The following is a 21,648-nucleotide window of genomic DNA, read 5'->3' as shown; positions in this document are numbered from 1 at the left end:
CTCCATTCCCCTCCTCACATCATGTCACTGCCCCTGTCACATGTAGCCCTGTCCTCACTGACACATCACTCATCTCCTGATATACTATGTGCTGCTGGAGGACCATGCTCCTTCCACTATATAACTGTGGCTTCCTGCTGCCTCCATTCCCCTCCTCACATGCAGTAGATATAGATTATACACACACACACACTGCAATTCTAACCCTCATATATAAATGTAACTGACACTTGTATACCATGTACACATATAAAAGATTCCATACCTTAACACGTTTTTGCAGTTTAGTTTTCAGCCACTTTCAGCTAAGGCAGATCACAGTGTCCTTCAGTGAGATTAGACAAGGACGCCACTGTCCACAGCAAATGATCTCCCTCCCCCCTCCATTATCTCTAATATTTGCCTCTCGCACCTGGGCCTAACACTGTTGTATGTACATTTGTGAATGCACGTTTAATACAGGCCAATCTAAGTTTGGGAATAGTCATCCCTCTAATCCACACATCTATATTGTAGTGCCATGACACTGTCTGTTTCAAAACATTGTGTATATACATACACCCCCCATGAATATATCTATAACAACGTGGTACATGGACAGCAGAGATCAGCTGTTAGTTATAGTTCAGGAAGCAGATGTCAGTGGAGCTGCTAGTTTTGGACTCTGCTTCACTTCTGCCCTCCAGTGGTATAAATACAACCAAGTGTCAAGGTTATAATGTTGGGGATAGGTATCAGATGAAGCAATCCAGTAACTCACATTATTCCTCCAGTAGACAAATGTCAGCACCAAAAAAAAAAAAAAAAAAATTTTGTCCAATAGTAAAATAGGTATGATACTATTGTAATGACCAATTAGTTTGTTCAACAATTATTCTAAATAAAAGTGTGAGTCTGGAAGAACCTCTGGCAGATGTTTATTATTCCAGGGTTTGTTTTTTTATAGGTTTGGAGCCAATAATATTTTTAATACAAGAATATAGCACTACATTATCCAGCTATTTGTTCAATCATTAAAAGAAAGCAGCCATTGTCTAGGTCGGTGGGGCTTCTTTATCTAGCATAACTTAGAAATGAGCTTTTCCTGGTTTCTGAAGGAAAAGGGCTTCATAGGGCTGGAGATTCCTACACGAACAGCTGAGCCAGTGAAGTCAAAGCAAGCAGACATGCAGTGCTTAGCTATTTCAGCTGTTTGCTCTGCTCAGTTCCACCTTACTTCTTAAAGGCTTCCTATACGCGTTATTCTTATACATTATAAATAAATGGTGATGATATATTCATGTGCAGACACAAATACTGTGACAAATTTGCAGCGTATCATACAACCACAATGTTTTATAATATGGGAGCACTCACATAGTGCAGCCTACAATAGGCAGGCTTTATGTTAGAAGCGAGGGTTAAGTACCAGGTTTATCTGTACTTATTAGAGACAATTTTTTTTGTTTGTTTTAAGACTTGTGTATGAACCCCAAGAGCTACAGTGCAAAGTCTGTCACAGTTGCAGAGTCCCAGCGCTGTAATAGAAATAAGCAGGTATAGGTGCTAACTTTCTGCAGGTATAGGTGCTAACTTTCTGCACTCCCATCTCAAAAACATCACCAGCCAAACTCACCTACAGCAGCACATGGTCCATATTTATATAACACCCACAAATCCAATCTTTTCATGAAATCCTAGAAATCAAAACCCTCTCTCTCATACACTGTCAGAAAGAGCAGCTTGTTACACATTCAGCAAGAGAATCTCAAATCCCCCAAAAAAGAAGAATCTAGTTTAGTTTAAAACTTTATTTTTTAGTTTTTGGTGTTTTTTGTAATTTTTTTGTAGTTTTTTTTCTCTCTTTTTAAATATTTTATTCAATAAAAAGTAAAAGTAGTCCATCACTCCGTTCAAGTTGAGGGGAGGGGGAAGGAGATGAAGGGAAGAGGGTGGGAGATGAAAGTGGACTCTGCCTTGAAACTGCCCGATTTTAGTTATAAATAAAAAATAAAATCTTGGTTTTTATTCCAGTCTCTGTGAGAGAAGGGCTGCACCCCTTTCCCTCTGCAGATCAAACCAAAAAACTAAAACATTCTCCTTGTGGTGCCAATATGGGGACTAAGGCTGCCTCCGGCTGCAGGATCCACACCTAGGAAAGTTCTCCACGTGGCCGGACGCTCCTGTCTGCTAGGCCCCACTGCGCTGCCCGTGGAAGCATCAGAGCCATCGCTTCGTCGGAAGTCTGTGCGGGGCCCTGGGCCCGTGAACACTGCCTCAGTCAGTATCCTGGACAATGTGGATAGGGGAAGCCAGAGGCAGGACTGGCTGCTGCGGGGTTATATGACTGCGTGGAGGTTGGAATCACAGCTCAGGAGTAAGCTCAGTTACCAGGAGGGTGGAACGGGAGTTGCTGAGACGGATGAGACTGAACTGAAAGAAAGTAACACAGATGGATGAAGCACAGACACAAAGGCTTTTCAACTAGTATTTTCTATATGTTGTAAAATATATTTTGACTCTTGTAATGTATCTTACTTTCCCGGCAATAAACACTTTTTTTTTTCTTTTTAAACAAAAAGATATTTATCGGTATATTACCGTTTATATAAACGGATAAAAGACAATTTGTATGGGACGTGGTTTCCAATCCATCTCTTCTATATGCTGATTCTCAGATTTAACTCCCCAGCGCTCATCTTATTTTGTGCGATTTCTATATAAAGATTGGCAATCCCTTCTGATAATACTTGGGATGTTTTATACAATTCATTTTTATCTAAAATTGAAGATATGTTTAATTTGCTACCCCCCCCACCTCATGCAATGTTATGTATATATACGGAGTGCTTTGGCACTTTGGCTGTCGCTCATACTGGACTTTAGGACAAGGCTGAGGCCCAGGCAGACTGATCTCACATCAGCAGATTACTGCTAAAGAACAGCGCTATTATTCCGCAGGCACACGTGCTGGTGTCAACATCGTCGTCATTCATCTCACTTTTACACTGCAGATAACCACCAGTCATACATGGCTGCACCCACCTTGATGATGTGGTATATAAGTGTATGGAGAAGGTGTGGATACACTGGTCTGTTGCACAGCAGCCTGTGGGGGGCCGCCATGAGTCTGTGAGGGGTGCAGGAGCATAACTTGTGTAGGGTGAGGTGCTCCAGGATGTGATGGGTGGGGGGCTCCAGGGTGGGGAGGTGCTCCAGTTATTCCAGACTGTACGTGGGCCTAGAAGGAAGAAAAACAGATTTATGAAGGAAAAAAACAAAAACAAACCACAAATAGAGGAAGTGTGCTTTGCCATCCACGTAGATTGTTACCTGGGCCACATGCGACATGTTGGTGTAGCCATGCTGTAGCTGCTGATGGGCATGGATTGCATACACGGCCTGCTGCGGGTAGCTGCTCTGGGGGGATTGCGCAGAGGGTCCAGGAGTCAGGGAGGGGGGTGTAGCCGTCAGGGCTGCCGTGTGATACAGATTCTGCTGCTGTTGAGCACTGCCCAGGTGGGGAGGTTGGCCTCCCTGGTGCTAGAGAGAAAGATACTGTTCAGGCTTCTGTGCACCGAGGAGCCATTCTTACACACTTCATTATGAACATGAAGAACTTTAAGCACAAACATGAACTCACCTGCACGGGGCTGGGGTTGGCATGCTGAGACTGCTGTTGACTCTGGGTAGGGGTGCTGGCTGGCTGTGGGTGCAGCTGGGCTGCATGATGGGAGTAGGACTGATGGACAGTTGCTGAAAGAGAAACAGGCGTTACCCATGAGTGTCTGGCATTACGGGTGGCCATGGTACTGGTGGGCAGGTACAGGGCTACTCACCATATAGTGTCTGGGGAGTGGGCTGCTCTGTCTGAGGGTACTGAGGATTAGAGGAAGAAACTAAGGCTTGGGGGTGGTTTCCAGACGTAAGCATGCGTGGATTCCCCTGAAGCATCTGAGCAAACATGGGCTGAGGGAGGAAGACACCACAATATTACACCGGGCTGTAAGAAGATGCAGCAATGGAGTCACAGCATTGAATCCCTTTCCACACCTACCTGTGAGGGATAATGGGCCATGGGCTGCATCATGGTGGGCTGCCCTGGGAACTGCTGTGGGCTGTAAGAGATGTAGGAAGAATACGGTGTGGCTGCCACGAGGGGGGGCCCGGCGGCTGCCGCTGCTTGCATTATGGGAGGGGCAGAGTTAGGCTGGTCAGAGCGCTGTGGAGGACCTGCATGAGAGACAGGAGATAAACATACATTGAACACACTATAATGTCCTGTACAACGTCTACCTATGCGGAGAACCCTACGTATTTACAATGAGATCTATGGCGCCCGGGAGTATAGCCCTAATGGCGGCATTGCGCTGATCCGCACACACCGGCCTCTTACCTTTAGCTCTATATTTTCCCTGCTGGCCTGGTACAGAGTTAGACACTGGATACTGGTACATCTGAGGAGCCTGGAAGAGTCCGTTATACAGCTATATGAGATTATAGAACAATAAGATTGATTTGTTTATCATATGTAATGTCCATATCCCTTCATAATTGTCACATTATTTCATATTTAATTAACATTCCATAACATCTACTGATCAGTATTATTACAGTGATTACCGAAGGACTGGTATAATACAGAGATAAAGGTGTACATTCCTTCATGTGATTAATGCACCAACACTATCCTACTAGGAATATACCAAACTGGGCTAAGACAGGAAGAGGAGGACTCTGGGTAGTAACTGACCTGCACGGCCGGACTCATGTGAATCTGGGGGATGTAGGAGATATACTGGCTGTATACCCCACCCTGCCCCGCTGTCAGCATCGGGATGGTGGTGGTGGAAGAATGGTTTCTTGGTCCAGGGGATGTAGGTGTGCTAGTTGCTTTGTTCTGGGGGTAGGGGGAAACACAAGTAAATATATATAATTTTTAAAAATGTGAGTAGTCTAGATTGTGAACCTGCATCAAGAAAGGGTTCAGTGTACCTGTTCCACACATGAAAACCATAGCCTAAGCTGCACCAATGATAAATCACCAGCAACCACTGAGGTCATTGTATCCACATTAGTGGATATGCTACACACCCATGAAGAGTGTCAAGGCAGCAAGTACACCAACACCAATATGGGCTCCTAACACTGTCTGTCTACTCACCACTACCAGGAGGGGCTTGGAAGGATTGAACTCCTTAGCGTTGGGATTCAGAGTGGATTTCTTCACTTGGCTGAGAATAATGGGAAGAAAAAGGAAAAGTTAGGACCAGAGTTCTGAGAAGCGTCCCAGTATATCACTTAGAGCTGTACTGTACGCCAGCACCAGCCACCTATATATACAGGAGCACGTACTCGCACACTGCTGGCTCCTCTTTCTCTTCTGGTTCCAGTTTACTAGCGGGACTGGCTGCTTCCTCCTGCCGCTCACTGATCTCGCATCCTCTCTCCTCCTTGGTCTCTTCTGCTGGCTCCGGGACTTTCTGCCCCAGATCATGCGGCTCGGCACCATCGCAGTGAGCTAGGTCTTGTGGAGCCATTTTACTTTCTAGAGGTTCCCGCTGTCTCGATGGGAACGTTTCTATAGAGGAGTCGGAGCATGCGCTTGCCTGCAGCTAGAGCGGGAAGACACATAAACCAGTCAGACCAAGACCATCTCACCACCTCCATACATACAGCCTCTCGGCATTATACACGTCGTTGTGTTGGACAATCCTGCACATTAAAGCATTGAAAAATATTTGTGTTAAGGTAATACAGCCGTCTCCCTGCCATCTCTTACCCGGAATTCGGCCCCAAATTTCCTCAGCTCATCCAGCTGGTTCCTCTTCTGGTCGGTCTGCAGCACTGCGGGGAGAAGAGACGGGAACTATAGGAAACGTGTAAATCTAGAGACGTAACCGATCACTGCAGGATGTGGAGGGAGTCACAAACCTTTACATGGCGGCTTCACATCGCACGGGGCGTTCTGCTCCTTCATCACAGAGGGCGAGATGTCCTTTCCTAAATAACAGACACAATGAATGAGGTCCTAAATCTCTGTATACAACCGATAGGAAACACAACTTAAACCGCACTTTACTCATTAAACCCATAATCCTCCAAAAATATTCTATCTTTAAAGCTGTTATGTGGCAAAAAAATAAAAGCCTGACCCGAAGGGGGCATTATAGCGGGCAGGTAGCAAGTTACTAAATGTGCTTTCACAAGGAAGTGGGGGCTAAAGGTATTAATTATAGGCTAAAGGTAATTTGCACAGTATGAGTCAGGAGGAATATAAACTATCAATGTTCTGAACTGAAGCATTCAGCTTTAGCAGGTAACTTGCACATATCTCGCCCTTCAAGGAGTTTCCCACCTTCAGACCATGTATAGGGTCTTACTCATTTTTATCTAGTACATTGTTTTTCCTTTTATTTACCCCTTTTAGGTCTTCAACTAAAGCCTCTCTCCCTAATCTACAGTTAGTGTTATTTTTGATTCCGTTAAATAGGACCTAACACTGCTTCTGTATGCAATGCGCAGAGCAGAGCTACGTCATATCCAAGGGCAACAAAAACAAGACACAGAACCCAGAAGGATAAAAGCGATGTACTCAGTACACATTGCAAGAGGTCACTTTCATACATGTTTGAAGTGCAAAACCCAGGAGTAATAAGAACTAGCAATAACCATGCAATAAACATGGAAGAAAATAAGAATCTTATGCATTCTAGAAGTGTATACATTGGATATTAGTTCAAAACGGTCTTGCACGGATTCCTCTTACTGAATAGCCATGTGTAATATTAAAATATAGGCACATTCTCAGATAACAAATCATGTTTATTTATGTTCTTCATTCTAAATAGGTGCCATCTTTCCAAGACAACACATAAGAAAAGTAAATGGCACATTAGAAACGTCTTACATACACACGAGGTCAGCGTCATTACACACTTCATCTACTACTCGGATGTAAACTAAAATCTAGTGTACAATGGTGAAGTCTGACACTGTACTTCCCATTTCACTCAAACATTGAAATATTAACTTCCCATAACTATTGCCCTAGAACAAGTCCAACGGTGCAGCGGTGTTAGGAGAAATATCTTAGTGAACTTTATTTACACATCTATTAAGAGGTGAACGTATCAAATTAGGTGAAAACACGAAACAAAGATGGAAGTAACCAGATTAAAAAGTAACACTTCAATGTGCGAGGCTGATCAGATGTCCTCACCTTCCACTATCAGGGTGGGAGTGACATTCTTTGGAGAGGAGGGTTTAGTGGAGATGCTGGGCTCCACGGCAGATCGAGGGTCTGGGGTGGAAGCCTGAGAAGAGTCCATGGAACTGACGGAGGAGGCAGATTTTGGAGATAGGGGTGCGTAGACTCGGGAGGCGGCTGTATCGAGAGAGGAATTAAGACAATTCATTTGTAAACGCGCTACAGTAATTATTTAAACCTTTATTTGACCTTTTACTTATAACTAATCTAAAGCATGTAAAACCAACCTGAAGGGGATGTGGACACTTCTATAGGACGATTGGACGGAGAAGACATCGTCTTAGTACACCTGACTGGGCGCTGTGATTTGGGAGACATCCTTGAAGGGCCTAAATATATGTTAAAAAATATGATTAAAAAGATAGAAAAATAAAACAAAAATGACCATGAGGCAGAAAATGACCCTCCAAGAATGAAAATGAGCATATACAAGAGAGGAAGAACTGAAGCCAACTAAATGCTTCAGAAATGTACTCCATGATCCACTTCCAAGTCAAGCCCAAACCAGCTCTTACCTCCGTTGATGCCTCTCTGCTCTGGCACTGGGCTTGAACTGGTTTCAGGATAATGTTGAGGGGTGGCACGGGGAGGAATGGAGCCCATGCCTGGTCTACCTCCTCTGGAGGAGTTTGTTCGGAGTCCTCCACGTGATCCGTCTCGGACCCGCTGTGGAAGTGGAATGTATTTTCCATCCCTGAGTAGACAGTTACAACCATTTGTTAGTACAGGCTTAATGCTGAACCTAAAATTAAACTAATTTCTCCACTCGTGCTACTGGTTTCTTAAATTTTAAATTTTTCTTTTTAGATGTAAACACTTGGAATAACACAGAGGCCTCAAATCGGAGGCTTCAGACTCACCGGGAACCAAGACTGGGACTGTCACGGTCAGAGTTTGGACGATTGACAGAGCTGTGTTTCTCTTCCTCTGTCCGACAGTCATCATTCTCTATGGCGATCCGTGCCCTGTACTGCGGACTAGATTCTATCTCGCGGGCCAGCTGAGCAGCTCGTGCTTCCCGCTGTCTAAATTCCTCAGAGTTATCTTTCTCTAGAGGGACCCTGAAGTACAGAGAATATAGTATGTGATACCTCGTAGTGACGTGCTGTAATTCCCTCTCAATGTAACCCTTCTATTACATTACAACAACACTAACAGTGTAACTTACGTGTATGAGGAGAGACTGCTGTCATATGTTGTCTTCACTCCATAGTTATCCTCATTAAACTTAAACATGTCATTGGGATCCCAGCCATTGGACTGCAAAAGAAGCAGGGTATTAGAAAAGCAGGGGAAAGGAGAACTCCACCAGAAAGCTATATGTTCTCAATAAACCTCCCCTAAATGCATTTAGTAAAGTGTGAACTAGCTATTCCTTGCAACATCCGTGCTTTGTCCCCTGCTGTCCATCGCTGGTCTACAGGCTGCAAGTGAAGACTGCCATCTGTGCAAACATGCACGGCTGCTGAGCCAAAGAGGGGGCAGACTCAGTGTTGAAGCTTTCTCCAGCAGGGATTTTAGTCAAGGGAGTGAGTGTGTTTAATGTTAGAGATGCTTTTACCAGTACGGTCTAGATTTTGCCAATGGGGGGATGTCAGCTAATCTCTCCTGATTCAAAATGTTAATTTGCTAGATTAAACCTTACCCAGAATGAATAGACTGCGATAGCATGTCAAACTTATTACCACAGGACCACCACCCAATACCCATATTCACCACCCTTCTCACATACCACGTCAGACTCCAAGTCATAGTCATCGCTGTTAGTTTCTCCCCCGTCCCAGCGCATAAGAACCTTCTCCTTGTGTTCCCCATTCACTTTGGAATTCATAGCAATGGCAGAATCTGTAAATTTATCTGCAAAATGAGGGGAATAGGAAGTTCATGCAAGATGTTTAAATGCAAAAAAAACCTGACAAGTGTCTACAGCGAAAGTCTGGTAGAATTCTCAGTACTCAGAATGCCAACATGTCAGATTCAAACATACATATGGAGGGGCTGCAGCTCGGTACCCAAAGACTCAATCCGACCCAGTCCTATTCATTAGAACGTGTATATTCTGCTTTAAGGAGTAGGACTAGATGGACTCGAGTCATCAGCTTGGTGAAACTAAGCTATAGGGCTGTGTGGGTCTAGGATTCCTACCTTTCGTAGCATAGTTGAAATCAACATTGTGGAAATGAACGACCGCCACATCAGAGTGTTTGAAGATCATGGTGTCCACAATGTCCTCACGCTTCGGCCCCGTCACCTGTTCATTCGCTTTCCTGTGCACTGCGTCAACAGCCAGCTCAAACTGCAGGAAGAGAAGCTTCATTCAAGTATGTGACATATCAGCAGGCAAAACAATATGGCAGCTTTCATTCTGCTTTTCTTACCTTGGAGCTTAAAGTCTTAAAGATTCCTTGGTAAGTGGTCCCATTTTTCACCTTGACATCACATGTGGAGCCCTTTAAAAAGAAGCATTGCTTTATTAACCACAGGCGACTACATTACAAACTCCTATTCCATTAAAGTACCATTAGCCCAAATCTCCTGTCATAACATCATTAATGGTTCGCAGTGTGGTGTAGGCTTCATCATGAATATTGGCTAAGGCTTCCTGCAGAATACAACACTACTGTAGGAGAGACCTATAAGAAGGCAACTTCACACTTCCAAGTTACAAATGAAACGCATTAATTCACTCTGAAGATGCAGCAGTCATACCACACCATCCGCAAAAGGTACTGAAAAATGTCAATGTGCATATAGTTAAGTTTTGGTTTTTTTTGCACAAAATTTGTTTACACTGGGGGAATTTGAGAGCGTCAAGTGTGTGTGCAGGTTTAAATTCTTGTTTGACTTCTAAAGGGCATTTAGTTGGCTTTAAGAAGAACTTAAACACCTAATGTCAGAGTCTGTGTGCACAAGCCCTGAGGCAGCAGGAGAATGTGGATCTGTAGGACAGGGTCATATTTCACCTTCTAGGAGACAGGTCAGGGGATATCACAGTGACAACTCTTCTCCCTTAACACTCTGCTCCTCCTTATTTTACACTTCGCAAAGCAAGGAGAAAACCCAAGAAGGAGGTGAGCACCTGCAGCGGACAGACACCAGATATTCCTAGTTGGACTGGTCTGTGCCACCCCATGAGCAGCAGAGAGACTAGGAAAGGTGATGAAATGTCTCGTAGCCACTCCACAGGAGGGGGAATGTTTTGCCAACAGTCACAGACAGCTCAAACCAAGTCAGTAACATCCAAATTGCAGCTTTCGAGGAAAAAATAAACAGGGCCACTATGAAATGGCAAACCACAGAATATAGTGAAGCTTCGTCTTCTTAGTGTTTTGTGGAATGGGGTACAAGACAGACACGGAACCCTCAAACAAACTCAGAATTCCAAACCCTGCAGTACACACAGGAAAAGAAATGTTTCCGCACCTAAGCATCATCTGATTCAATATTGGCAAAGCCCTTCAATTTAAGAATAGCAGATTCAAGATCCACATTGTTTAAAGCAAACTTCTTTCAGTTCCAATGAGTGTGTTCCTTGGGAGAGGTGATCAGGCTGCGGAGAGATGTCGTGGCTGGTTGGAGAAGACACTGGGAAAATCTGGGGCAGTGACAAATATCCAGATCTAACTTTGCAGAGAATTAGGGGAACCAATGGAAAGAGTAAAGATTAACTGGAACAGCTAAGGAACAACCAGCATGACTGACAGGATCTGTCACAGTGGAGCGAGGGAGTATATTATAGTCATGATGCCAGCAGATGTCTGGTGAATCTTAAAAGATGTTAGTAGGACGAGTCTAGGCGTTGGACGCCGAGTGGCCACCTCCTAGTTTTCTACCTTGGGATGTAGATTGACAAATTCTAGTTGGTTTCATCACAATGTGGGGTCTGTGGGACCAGCCCTGGACACTACAGGTAAGCCACCTGGACACTAGCCAAAGAGCCATGTTGTGGCGGTCAGCTCCAGGTAACTTGCCAGACATGAATTGGTAAGAAGGACTCGTACAAAGACTCCTGGACCCAGTGATGAAGGTACATCAGCTATCGAGCATGCTGAAATAAAACGGAAACAGGAAGAGAATTGTGGGATTCGTATGGGGCAGAGAAATATGCTTCAGACTCATCCACATCCTCCCTATTCTTGCATTCCCCTCTTCCTGGGGAGGGGACGACCCCCGACTTGTTGCAAAAACTCCAATAGCAGCAGAGGCGGAGCAACTGAAGAGTGAGCATTCAGCAGAGGAGCAGATTGTTATATGGGGGACAAGTTTCATGTCCAGTGGCCTTACCCATGAGGATGGAATACAATCCACCTGTGTCTTACTATAGGACATGTAGATATCTTGCACTCTTCTACTCTGGATACTTCACACTGCAAAAGAGATGACTTGTGTCTGCAGCCATCATGTCCCATCAAACATCTTGTGTTAGAGTATTTGAGAAACATTATGCAAGTAAATGCCTTCACTATGCTGGATAAGATCATGATTGAGACAGTTATACTTTAACCAGTTACTTACCACCACAGCAGTTAAAAAATGCAGCATTCGAGAATTATTATAGACTCCTTCAAAAACCTAGAAAGACAAAAATGTGAAACCCTATTAGCAGTTTCCATACACTGACCATTAAGTGAAACAGGCTACATGATCAAAGTATCTAACTTAACAAACAAGCTTTATATAACACCAGAACTGAGGCTAAACTATATAATACCCCAAGCAAATTAAATCAAATTTAAACAAAGCAAAAAAAACTGCAGAAGTAATATTGCTATAGGAATTAAAGGTACACTCCCTGTAAAAACACATGGAGTTCTGGTTTTATTGAGGCTGCTATTAACGATTCACAAAAACCAATCTCCCCCTTTTTCCTCAGTCATCATGTGACCACTAAGGAGTTTGGTGATCAACTGGCTCAGACTCAGGTAGGGTTAAAATCTTCTGGGAACAAGTAGAGACCAAATACTTCCATGAGAGAATTTATTGCTGTGGCAGCCATACCAATCTTCCCCACAAATTGATTTAGCAAAAGGAACACCGAGTTATAGTAAGACCTCAAGGAAAAATGACTATCAACATCACATTAAAGAGCTAACTTGCAATAAGAAAAAAAATAAGACTATAGGACTGCACCTTTAAACATATGAACAGATACTCCCCAAACCGCAAGCCTTCAGTCAGGCAAGAGTTACGATTACTACAACAGCAATTACAGATGGCTATATTGGCGATATTCATAGAAAATTTAGTTACAGGTAGTGGACAAGTAAACTAAACAAATGCTGCAATAAGTTTATATCTGGTCAAATTTGCAGGAAACTACTCCCATTTAGTCTTCCACTTCAAATGAATACACAAATAACAATCCTAGAGCAGATCTTACACCTACTGTTGCTCCACTACATGTATTAAGGTTTGATGAGTAGATCATTAGGCTGTTCAGGAAAAGCACTAAACAAGCATTTAATCCTATAAGTAATACATCAGAGTGATGTAGGAATTAGTTGAACCACTTTCTCATATGACTTACCGGAGGCTGGAGTCCCTTCACTATGCTTCGGCCCCTGGAATGGACAACAATGATTAAAGTACAGAAACAAGAACACAAATCTAAACAATTTGACATTTAGCTGTTTTATTCCCCTAGCATCCATAAACACAAAGCCGAAAACTTCCTAAAGAGGTATCTGGTGCAACAAGCACAGCAGCAGGTGTATTAACGGGTAATTCATCACTCCTACAGAGAATGCTGGGATACGGACCAAGTTTGGACTATAAAGAAGGTAATTGGTGTACAGCAAATAACTCCTAATTATTATCGTCATCCTTTGTATAGCGCCACCAAATTATGCAGCGATTGCCAGAGAATATTGAACCATTCACATTAATACGATGTGCCAATCAAGAAATGTTATAGTCAGCAATTCTTACCACCAGGAAGTCACTGGTTATCAAAGCTCCATAATGACACTAACAGGATCACTATACCCAAGCCTGGAAAAAATTCATCCCAATATTAGAAGCCAAGACCAAAAGTTAAATCAATATGCACATTGTTTTTTGGCATGTACCCAATAATGGGCAGTCTATAGGTCAGCATTGCAGTGTTTAAATGACTATCACATTACATCAACCTGTAGCCAACCAACACCACCAACCGGTAGTATTCAAATGACTAAAGCAATAAAATTGGTCAATGCACTGCCAAGTAATCCGACCGCAGTAACAGCCCGGGAAAGATCCAAACCCCCTTCCTCAACACAAAACTGCCTGATCTTGTCTACTTTTGCCACCCACGTGTAAATAAACTGGACAATGTTTCTGCCACTCAGGCAGGGTATCAGGCTGGATGTGTGCAGGAAAATTTCATAAATAAAAACACACTGAGCAATTTACACTTCCTCTATCTGCGACAGTTGTACAAATCAACATACATTTTAGATTAGACATGAATTAGGAAAATATATCCTATAGATTTAACAATGCTGAATATAGAGCCTCGATTTTACTACACCACCCACACCAGGGTCTCCTTGAGGACCAAACACTGAGTATAGGGATAATCTTTAAACCAGTGAAACTAAAGAAAAAGAAACCTATTAATTCTCTAGCGTTAGTGGCAAACAGTAAAGAAACCAGCTTAAACAGGTAATATCATATATATAATGGCACACTCACAAGAAAGAGGGAAATATGTAAAATTTTACTACATAATCAAATTTTTATAAAGCAGCTTTATGAAAGTGTGTAGTTACAACATTATACCAGAACAAAGAATACAAAGTTAAGGTACACATAGCCTATGGAGTTCATGGTTACATGATTAGAGAACAAAGTGCAGAACCACAGAATAAAACCAACCAAATGTAAATCAGAAAAGAAACCTTAATGTTTTCATAATAATTCCTTTCACAAGGTCTCCTTTAATAAGGGTCACAAATCATCCACTATATAAAAAGCAACAAAATATCGTGAGAATAACCAGCTGTCACATGTGCATGATGTCACCGTCACTAAGCAACACCACACCAAGCTGTCGTCTTCCTCTCCCTTCCCATTGTTCTGCCGGCACTTCTGCTGCTTTTTGTGTTTTGGTATTAATAGATCTCATGTGTATATTGCATCTGTGGTTATACACTTTGCTCACCAACCATGTCACCATGATTCATAGAAGAACCATGAGCTAATTATACATCATCTTTGTACGCGGTTATGTTCACATATGTTATACTGGTTTCTCCTGTGACGTAAGATTACGCCTCAACTTTTTCTTATTTAAGTAGTATGGCAGTATACCTATTCCATATGCAGTGTATGGAGCTAAAGGAGGTATATACAATGACTAAAGTGTTTATACTTCTATCCCGATGTTGTAAGCTAAATGTTCTTTTATTTGACACCTTGGATTTAATAGTATTGCCTTTACCACTTATCCAACCTCTCAAGTTAAAGACATTGTTAGTGTCAGTTATCCAATCCAGTCTATGTGTTGCATTCACAGCTGTATAGACTGTATGGAAACATTTTCTTTATCTACATCTTGAAAGTATGCATCAGGCATGGACAGCCCTGTTCAGGGGCAGCATAGAAAGGGTCACAATACAGACCACAATATTTAGTGCAAGTTACACATTCCTCCCTGTACGGTGTACAGTTCTGTCATCAAGTCTATTTTAAGTGCATTTTACCAGGACCCCAAGCAGTTCAACACACCTTAGCATGATGGACACTGTTCATGTACTAAATGTCTATCTTACACAGCCACCACACACCCCAGAACTTAGAGGGTTCCAGCCATGTGAGACTGGCTAGGCAAAGCCAACAGGACAATCCATGTGCACAATATGATGCAAGATTACTGTACGCAGCATTTGAGGGGCAGGGCTTGTGCTAGAGCCTCCTTAGCAATGCAACAGCTCTGTCCCTAGCAACAGACACAGTGCAGGATTCTATAGCTGCACTGCTGTTTTCCTTTCTCCGACAGTCCACATGACCAGTCTCATGTGTACGACGTGTGAGAGTTATCTGGAAGAGTATCAGACTTTTGGAAAGGCATATTTACACCTTAACACATTAAATCATCTCGCCCAATATTGTGTAGGTCCCCCTCAAGCCGCCAAAACACCTTTTACACATTAAGGTATAGACTCCACAAGACCTCTGAAAGTGTCCTGTGGTATCTGGTACAGAGACGTTAGCAGCAGATCCTTTCAATGCTGTAAGTTGCAAGGTGGGGCCTCCCGAGCTCGGACTTGTTTTTCCAACACATCCCACATATGCTCCACTGGATGAAAATCCGGGGAATTTGGAGGCCAAGTCAACACCTTGAACTCTCTCATATTCCTTAAACCATTCCTGAACAATTTTTGCAGTGTGGCAAGTCACATTATCTTGCAAAAAAAGGCCACTGCCATCACGAAATAACGTTGCCATGAAGGGGTGCACTTGGTCTGCAACATTGTTTAGGTAGGCGATGCGTATCAGTTTCACATGAATGCCAGGACCCAAGGATTCCCTGTATAACATTGCCCAGAGCATCTCACGGACTCTGCCAGCTTGCCTTCTTTTCATAATGCATCCTGGTGCTCTCTCTTCCCCAAGTAAGCAACGCACACACTCCAGGCCATCCACATGATGTAAAGGAAAATGTGATTCATCAGATCAGGCCACCTTCTTCCATTGCTCCATGGTCCAGTTATGGCGCTCACGTGCCCATTGTAGGCGCTTTCATCGTTATACAGGGGTCAGCAACGGCGCTGACCAGTCTGTGGTTATGCAGCAAGCCGCAATGCACTGTGTAATACACCTTTCTATCATAGCCACTATTAACTTTTTTCAGCAATTTGTGCTACGGTAGCTCTTCTGTGGGATGGAAGAGAGGGGCTAGCCTTCACTCTCCAGGTGCATCAATGAGCCTTGGGCACCCATGACCCTGTCACCAGTTTACTGGTTGTCCTTCCTTGGACCACTTTTGGTAGGTTCTAACCACTGCATACTGGGAACATCCCACAAGACCTGCTATTTTGGAGATGCCGTGAACCAGTCTAGCCATCACAATTTGGTCATTCTCAAAGTTGCTCAGATCCTTACACTTGCCCATTTTTCCTGCTTCCAACATATCAACTTCAAGAACGGACTGTTCACTTGCTGCCTAATATATCCCACCCCTCGACAGGTGCCATTGTAACAAGATAATCACTGTTATTAACTTCACTTGTTAGTGGTTTTAATGTTGTGGCTGATGGTATATATCTACACTTGTAGAAAGTGGACATTTGGCCAATCATGGTATCATTTATACATCTTACAGATATTTGATTAGGCATATTTTCTGATTTTTGCAAGCTCATAAAATGATTGTACAACTCCTGGAGGACCACGGATCACCTAAGTGTGACCTACAGGAGGGAGTCACTCAATTCGTCAAAGAAATGTGAAGACAAAAACCAGAGGCACCATCTGACACATACTTGGAGGGAAATCGAATCATAGAGAAGACAAGAGATAGCAAGTGACCTATGAGCAATACCACATGCAGAACAGAGGCAACTTGTTTAACAGACAGTAAAGATAAGTTCTCATGATTAAACTATGGTCTCAGTTCATACACAAGCAGTACAGTAACCCCAACAGGGAACTGAGAATTGTTCATACCTGAATACTGGTGCATAGCTAACCATGCAAAAGGGAAGTAGTAAGTGTGCTGGTAGCAACAGTATTGTTGTAGCACAACATAAAAATATTAAAGTAAAAATCTGATTGGATGCTTTGGGTTACAGTAAACCACTATTCATAAAAGCAAATGAAACATTTTGAATATCTATTGTAGAAAACAAGGTAGATACTACCCCTGGTTAGTGCCTGCATTCTAAATTATCCATAGTCAACACCTATAGTAACCAACCCTACTTTGGTAGGGGCACCATAGAGCAATATAAATAAACTAATACAGTAAATGGAGAAACACAAACAGTTCAGCAAAGAAAAATGCAAAGTGCATAACAGTATCAGTGTCAATTGCATCAAGGATACACAGAAAAACAGAGAAAGGACAGTTATAAACCTACTGATCACACCAACACCCCCAGACTAGTCCAAATGGCTCAAGCATTTCAGGAACCTCTCAAGTACAAGACAAGAAAAATAATCAGCTTGACTGTGACTGTAATTAACCAACAGGGAATACATGACCAGCATAGGATAACTAAGAGGAGGACCGAGAGACGTGGTCAGACTGATTTTCAAAGAGATCTGCTGTAGGGTAATTTACATATACACCCCTGCCTTCCTGTCCCAATTATATGCTAGTACAGGAAGCAAAGGTATGCCAACAGAAACATTTAAGAACTATAGCAACTTATGTACTAACACACCCCATCCCCTCGCCAAGGCCCCAGGACAGCACCCACAGGGCTCTGCCATTCACAGAAATGGCAAATCAATTTAGTTTGATTTAAACAGGAGGGGGGGTTGAAGGCTGCTTGTGATTTGCCGCTGTGAACCAGCACAGTGAATGTATCATTCACCACTGTTTAGAAAAGCACATGCCTCCTAACATGGCAATGTGGTCAAAATGAACAGATAGGGGAAGGGGGGGGGGGGGGAGATTCATTACTATAACGCTACCTGCGCACTATTACGGTAACAGTGTGCGCAATTACAGTTCATACGGTAATTTCAACACCGGCTTTTTGCTTGCAGCTCCCCGATCCAAAAGCCAGGTTAAATTTATCATATTAACGGTAATACACTAACCGTGGCGATATTCTGGGGGGAACGGAATTCCCCCCTTAGTTCAGGTTTACTCTTCATGTCAGTAACTGTCTGATGAGTACTAATCTTAGCTTTATTTGCTTGCATTATACAAAGTATTTTACTAATGTAAGGAATACCCTTAGACTTTTATGGGTGTAGCTTAAACCAGGTATTTCGCAGGGCAGAACTCCTGGCACAGTACCATCTAAGAAGTCCATAGACCCACCACCACCACCACAGTGCCCCTAAAAATTGGGATGATTGCAGTACTGAACCCAGAACGATTTGAGTATTATCTGTGCACAAAGCATTAATAATAGTGTATGATGTATACAGATCTGGGTATAGGCATTACTGATCTGTAGAAATTAATACTGGCCTGGGAGGTACCTGGGTGCAGGAGGCCATTAACTTTGTACTCTAGAAAATAATACACATTGCCATATGACAAGGGCAGAGCTAATATAACCATCGGTCTGGGTGTAGATCACTTATGATAGTAGTTATAAGTTTTGGGGGCACTGAACTAATGACTTTAGATCTGGGTGCATGGGGTCCCACTGGCTGGTGACGAGTGCAGATGTGTGTCCAGCACGATGGCTAAGTGGTTAGCACTTCTCCCTCACAGTGGGGTCATGAGTTCAATTCCCAACCATGGCCTTATCTGTGTGGAGTTTGTATGTTCTCCCTGTGTTTGCGTGGGTTTCCTCCGGGTGCTCCGGTTTCCTCCCACATTCCAAAAACATACTAATAGGTTAATTGTCTGCTAACAAATTGACCCTAGTCTGTCTGTGTGTATGTTAGAGAATTTAGACTGTAAGCTCCAATGGGGGCAGGGACTGATGTGAGTGAGTTCTCTGTACAGCGCTGCGGAATTAGTAGCACTATATAAATAGATGATGATGTGGCTATAAGGGCCACCGAGTTAATGACTGCAGTGTTGTTCCCAGAAAACATTAAGAAACACCCGGGTGGGGGCAATAGTAATACTAATAGCATTGAAAAATGTTGGGAGGTTAGTGCCCACAACTGGTGGTCAGTGGTCTAATGCCTGTGCATCTAGGTGCGTGGGGTCGGGGGTTCACATAGCTAATGCCTGTGCATCTAGGTGCAGGGGGGGGGGGGCACATAGCTAATGCCTGTGCATATAGATGCAGAGGGGGGGAGGTCACATAGCTAATGCTTGTGCATCTAGAATGTAGATGTAGGGAGGGGGGGGAGGTCACATAGCTAATGCCTGTGCATCTAGAATCTAGATGTAGGGAGGGGAGGTCACATAGCTAATGCCTGTGCATCTAGAATCTAGATGTAGGGAGGGGAGGTCACATAGCTAATGCCTGTGCATCCAGATGTAGGGCGGGGAGGTCACATAGCTAATGCCTGTGCATCTAGATGTAGGGAGGGGAGGTCACATAGCTAATGCCTGTGCATCTAGAATCTAGATGTAGGGAGGGGAGGTCACATAGCTAATGCCTGTGCATCTAGACGTAGGGAGGGGAGGTCACATAGCTAATGCCTGTGCATCTAGATGTAGGGAGGGGAGGTCACATAGCTAATGCCTGTGCATCTAGACGTAGGGCGGCGAGGTCACATAGCTAATGCCTGTGCATCTAGATGTAGGGCGGGGAGATCACATAGCTAATGCCTGTGCATCTAGATGTAGGGAGGGGAGGTCACATAGCTAATGCCTGTGCGTCTAGGTGCAGGGAGGGCACAGAGAGGGAGAAGGTCACAGAGATAATACCTGTACACATAGGTTCAGGGAGGGAGAGGTCTCAGTGATAATACCTGTATAGCTAGGTTCAAGGGGGGCACAGAGATCATATCTGTACATCTAAATACAATGGTTGGGGGGGGTACACAGGGCTGGTGCCCGTACATCTAGGGGGAGGGGGGTGGCACAGGGCTGGTGCCCGTACATCTAGGTGCAGGGGGGTACACAGGGCTGGTGCCCGTACATCTAGGTGCAGGGGAGGGTACACAGGGCTGGTGCCCGTACATCTAGGTGCGGGGGGGGAGGGGGGTGGCACAGGGCTGGTGCCCGTACATCTAGGTGCAGGGGTTGGGGGTACACAGGGCTGGTGCCCGTACATCTAGGTGCGGGGGGGGAGGGGGTGGTGCCCGTACATCTAGGGGTGGGGGGGGGGGCACAGGGTTGGTGCCCGTACAAGGCCCAGGCAGGGCAGCGCATGGTCGGTAACGCTGAAGACTGCGGTGCTGGAAGGTGGGGGGGATTTGAGACCATGTGACCCCGGAGCAGACACGCCCCTCTCCGGCAGCCGCTCCATTGGCCTCACAACCCATCAATCAGCCGGATCTTTCCCGGTAAACAGGCATTTTCCCCAGAACATCCCGCCCCCCTCTCCCGTTCTTACCTGCCGGCTCCAGCTCGCTCCTGGCTCCCGGATGGGGGCAGGCTGCCGTTGGGGCTCCCCGGAGAGCCACTTCCCGGCGTGGAGACAGCCATGGCCGCTGCGGCAGGTTTGCGGTTGGCCTGAGGCGGTGGCGGCTGCTGCTTCAGCATGTTGTGCGGAGAGCTCCGGTGCTGCCGGGGACAGCGGACACCGAGCGGGAGGAGGACGGGGGGCGCGGGGGCTGCCGGGAGAATGGTCCAACAGCGGCGCGCGCCTTACTCGCTCCAACCGCCGCCGCCGCGAGACACTGCGCGTGGACGGGCGAGAGAGCAGGCGGGACAGAGCGCAGCGCAAACGACCAATGGCAGCAGCCGGCTGTGAAGGGCGGGGCGCTGGCCGTCCAACCCCGCTGCCTGGAAAGCTCTCGCTGGTTTGCTGCTGACCCTTCTTCGTCTCCACCAGTGCACCTTCAACGCGCGGCAAGGATGCGGCGTGGCCTGGGCCGAGAATGCGGGCCAATGGGAGAGCGCGAGGGAGGAGGGGCTACCATGCCAGCGGCCAATGGCGTAGGGAGGGCTGAGGTGGTGGGCCGGACCACGGCTGCCTACCTGGCTGCTGGCTCAGAGGGGAGGAGGGAGCGGAGCTCGTGCATGGGGAGGAAAAAAGGCGGAGCTACAAAATGGCGGCGGTAGCGACTTCCCTCCCCTCGCACCAGGCGTACGTCACGCGGCCAAGAGCTGAGGTGATGCCGGTGCGCGGAGAGAGACGTGACTGGAGGCTCGTAGCAGCGCCCTTCCCCCCTCCATAGCGTTACCGTAGCTCATTGGCTGCGTCATCACCGGCAGCAGCCGGTCCCTGCGTCATGTATTCTGTAGCATGACGTCACACCTGTGCACAATATCCCTCAGACGAGCAAACCTAGTCCGTGGCGTGGTGCTTTCCCCGCCATTTCAAAGACTATTGAGCGTGTTTAATTATATTTATTTAAGAAGACCAAGTTACCATGCAACCCACTGGTAATTTGCTCTCTTGTCAGGGTGATCCTTAACATTTTATTATAATATAAAGGCATGATAAATTCTTTATAGCAAGGTGTATGCTGTTCCTTATACACTGGTTTTCCTAATGAAAACTTAATGTCCTCAGATCATAATGGTTCTCTGCAATGGCATCAGAACATATGTCTATGGCGTGTATTATACATGTGCATTGTCTATTGTCCTGTAACTCAGAGACAATTTGTGTCGCTCCTGCTGTGCCCACAAGATTCAGCGTGGGGGCAGGACATATGCA

At 44.9% G+C, this 21,648-nt stretch overlaps 1 protein-coding gene across 2 annotated transcripts; it reads right to left on the bottom strand.

The window, feature by feature from the left end:
• Positions 1-1,775: 1,775 nt before the first annotated feature.
• ATXN2L (ataxin 2 like) lies at positions 1,776-20,825 on the bottom strand. 2 transcript variants are annotated; one of them, XM_075179082.1, is made up of 23 exons: positions 20,377-20,825; positions 12,777-12,810; positions 11,765-11,821; positions 9,628-9,699; positions 9,395-9,545; positions 8,982-9,106; positions 8,418-8,509; positions 8,110-8,310; positions 7,765-7,943; positions 7,477-7,578; positions 7,202-7,366; positions 5,914-5,982; positions 5,762-5,826; positions 5,335-5,594; positions 5,144-5,213; positions 4,733-4,879; positions 4,376-4,466; positions 4,037-4,212; positions 3,819-3,948; positions 3,623-3,735; positions 3,313-3,522; positions 3,025-3,220; positions 1,776-2,412 (listed from the first exon to the last, which is right to left on the bottom strand). In XM_075179082.1, exons 1-23 carry the CDS (start codon positions 20,523-20,525, stop codon positions 2,363-2,365), a joined length of 2,904 nt encoding a protein of 967 aa, XP_075035183.1. In that variant the 5' UTR covers positions 20,526-20,825; the 3' UTR covers positions 1,776-2,362. The 2 variants fall into 2 exon arrangements, with proteins under 2 accessions (XP_075035183.1, XP_075035184.1); XM_075179083.1 differs by having other exon boundaries at positions 4,376-4,445.
• Positions 20,826-21,648: the final 823 nt, after the last annotated feature.

This window comes from Mixophyes fleayi, chromosome 7 (genome assembly GCF_038048845.1).
Source record: "Mixophyes fleayi isolate aMixFle1 chromosome 7, aMixFle1.hap1, whole genome shotgun sequence".
NCBI lineage: Eukaryota > Metazoa > Chordata > Amphibia > Anura > Limnodynastidae > Mixophyes > Mixophyes fleayi.
This window is presented reverse-complemented; position numbering and strand designations above follow the sequence as displayed.

Bases quoted from the DNA above. Each gene is read 5' to 3' on its own strand.
- ATXN2L (XM_075179082.1), bottom strand. From the start codon at position 20,525: ATGCTGAAGCAGCAGCCGCCACCGCCTCAGGCCAACCGCAAACCTGCC. The intron at 12,811-20,376 runs GTAAGAACGGGA...TGTCCATTCCAG, and splicing joins GAGCGAGCTGGAGCCGGCAG to GGGCCGAAGCATAGTGAAGG. The intron at 9,546-9,627 runs GTAAGAAAAGCA...CTCTTCCTGCAG, and splicing joins TTAAGACTTTAAGCTCCAAG to TTTGAGCTGGCTGTTGACGC.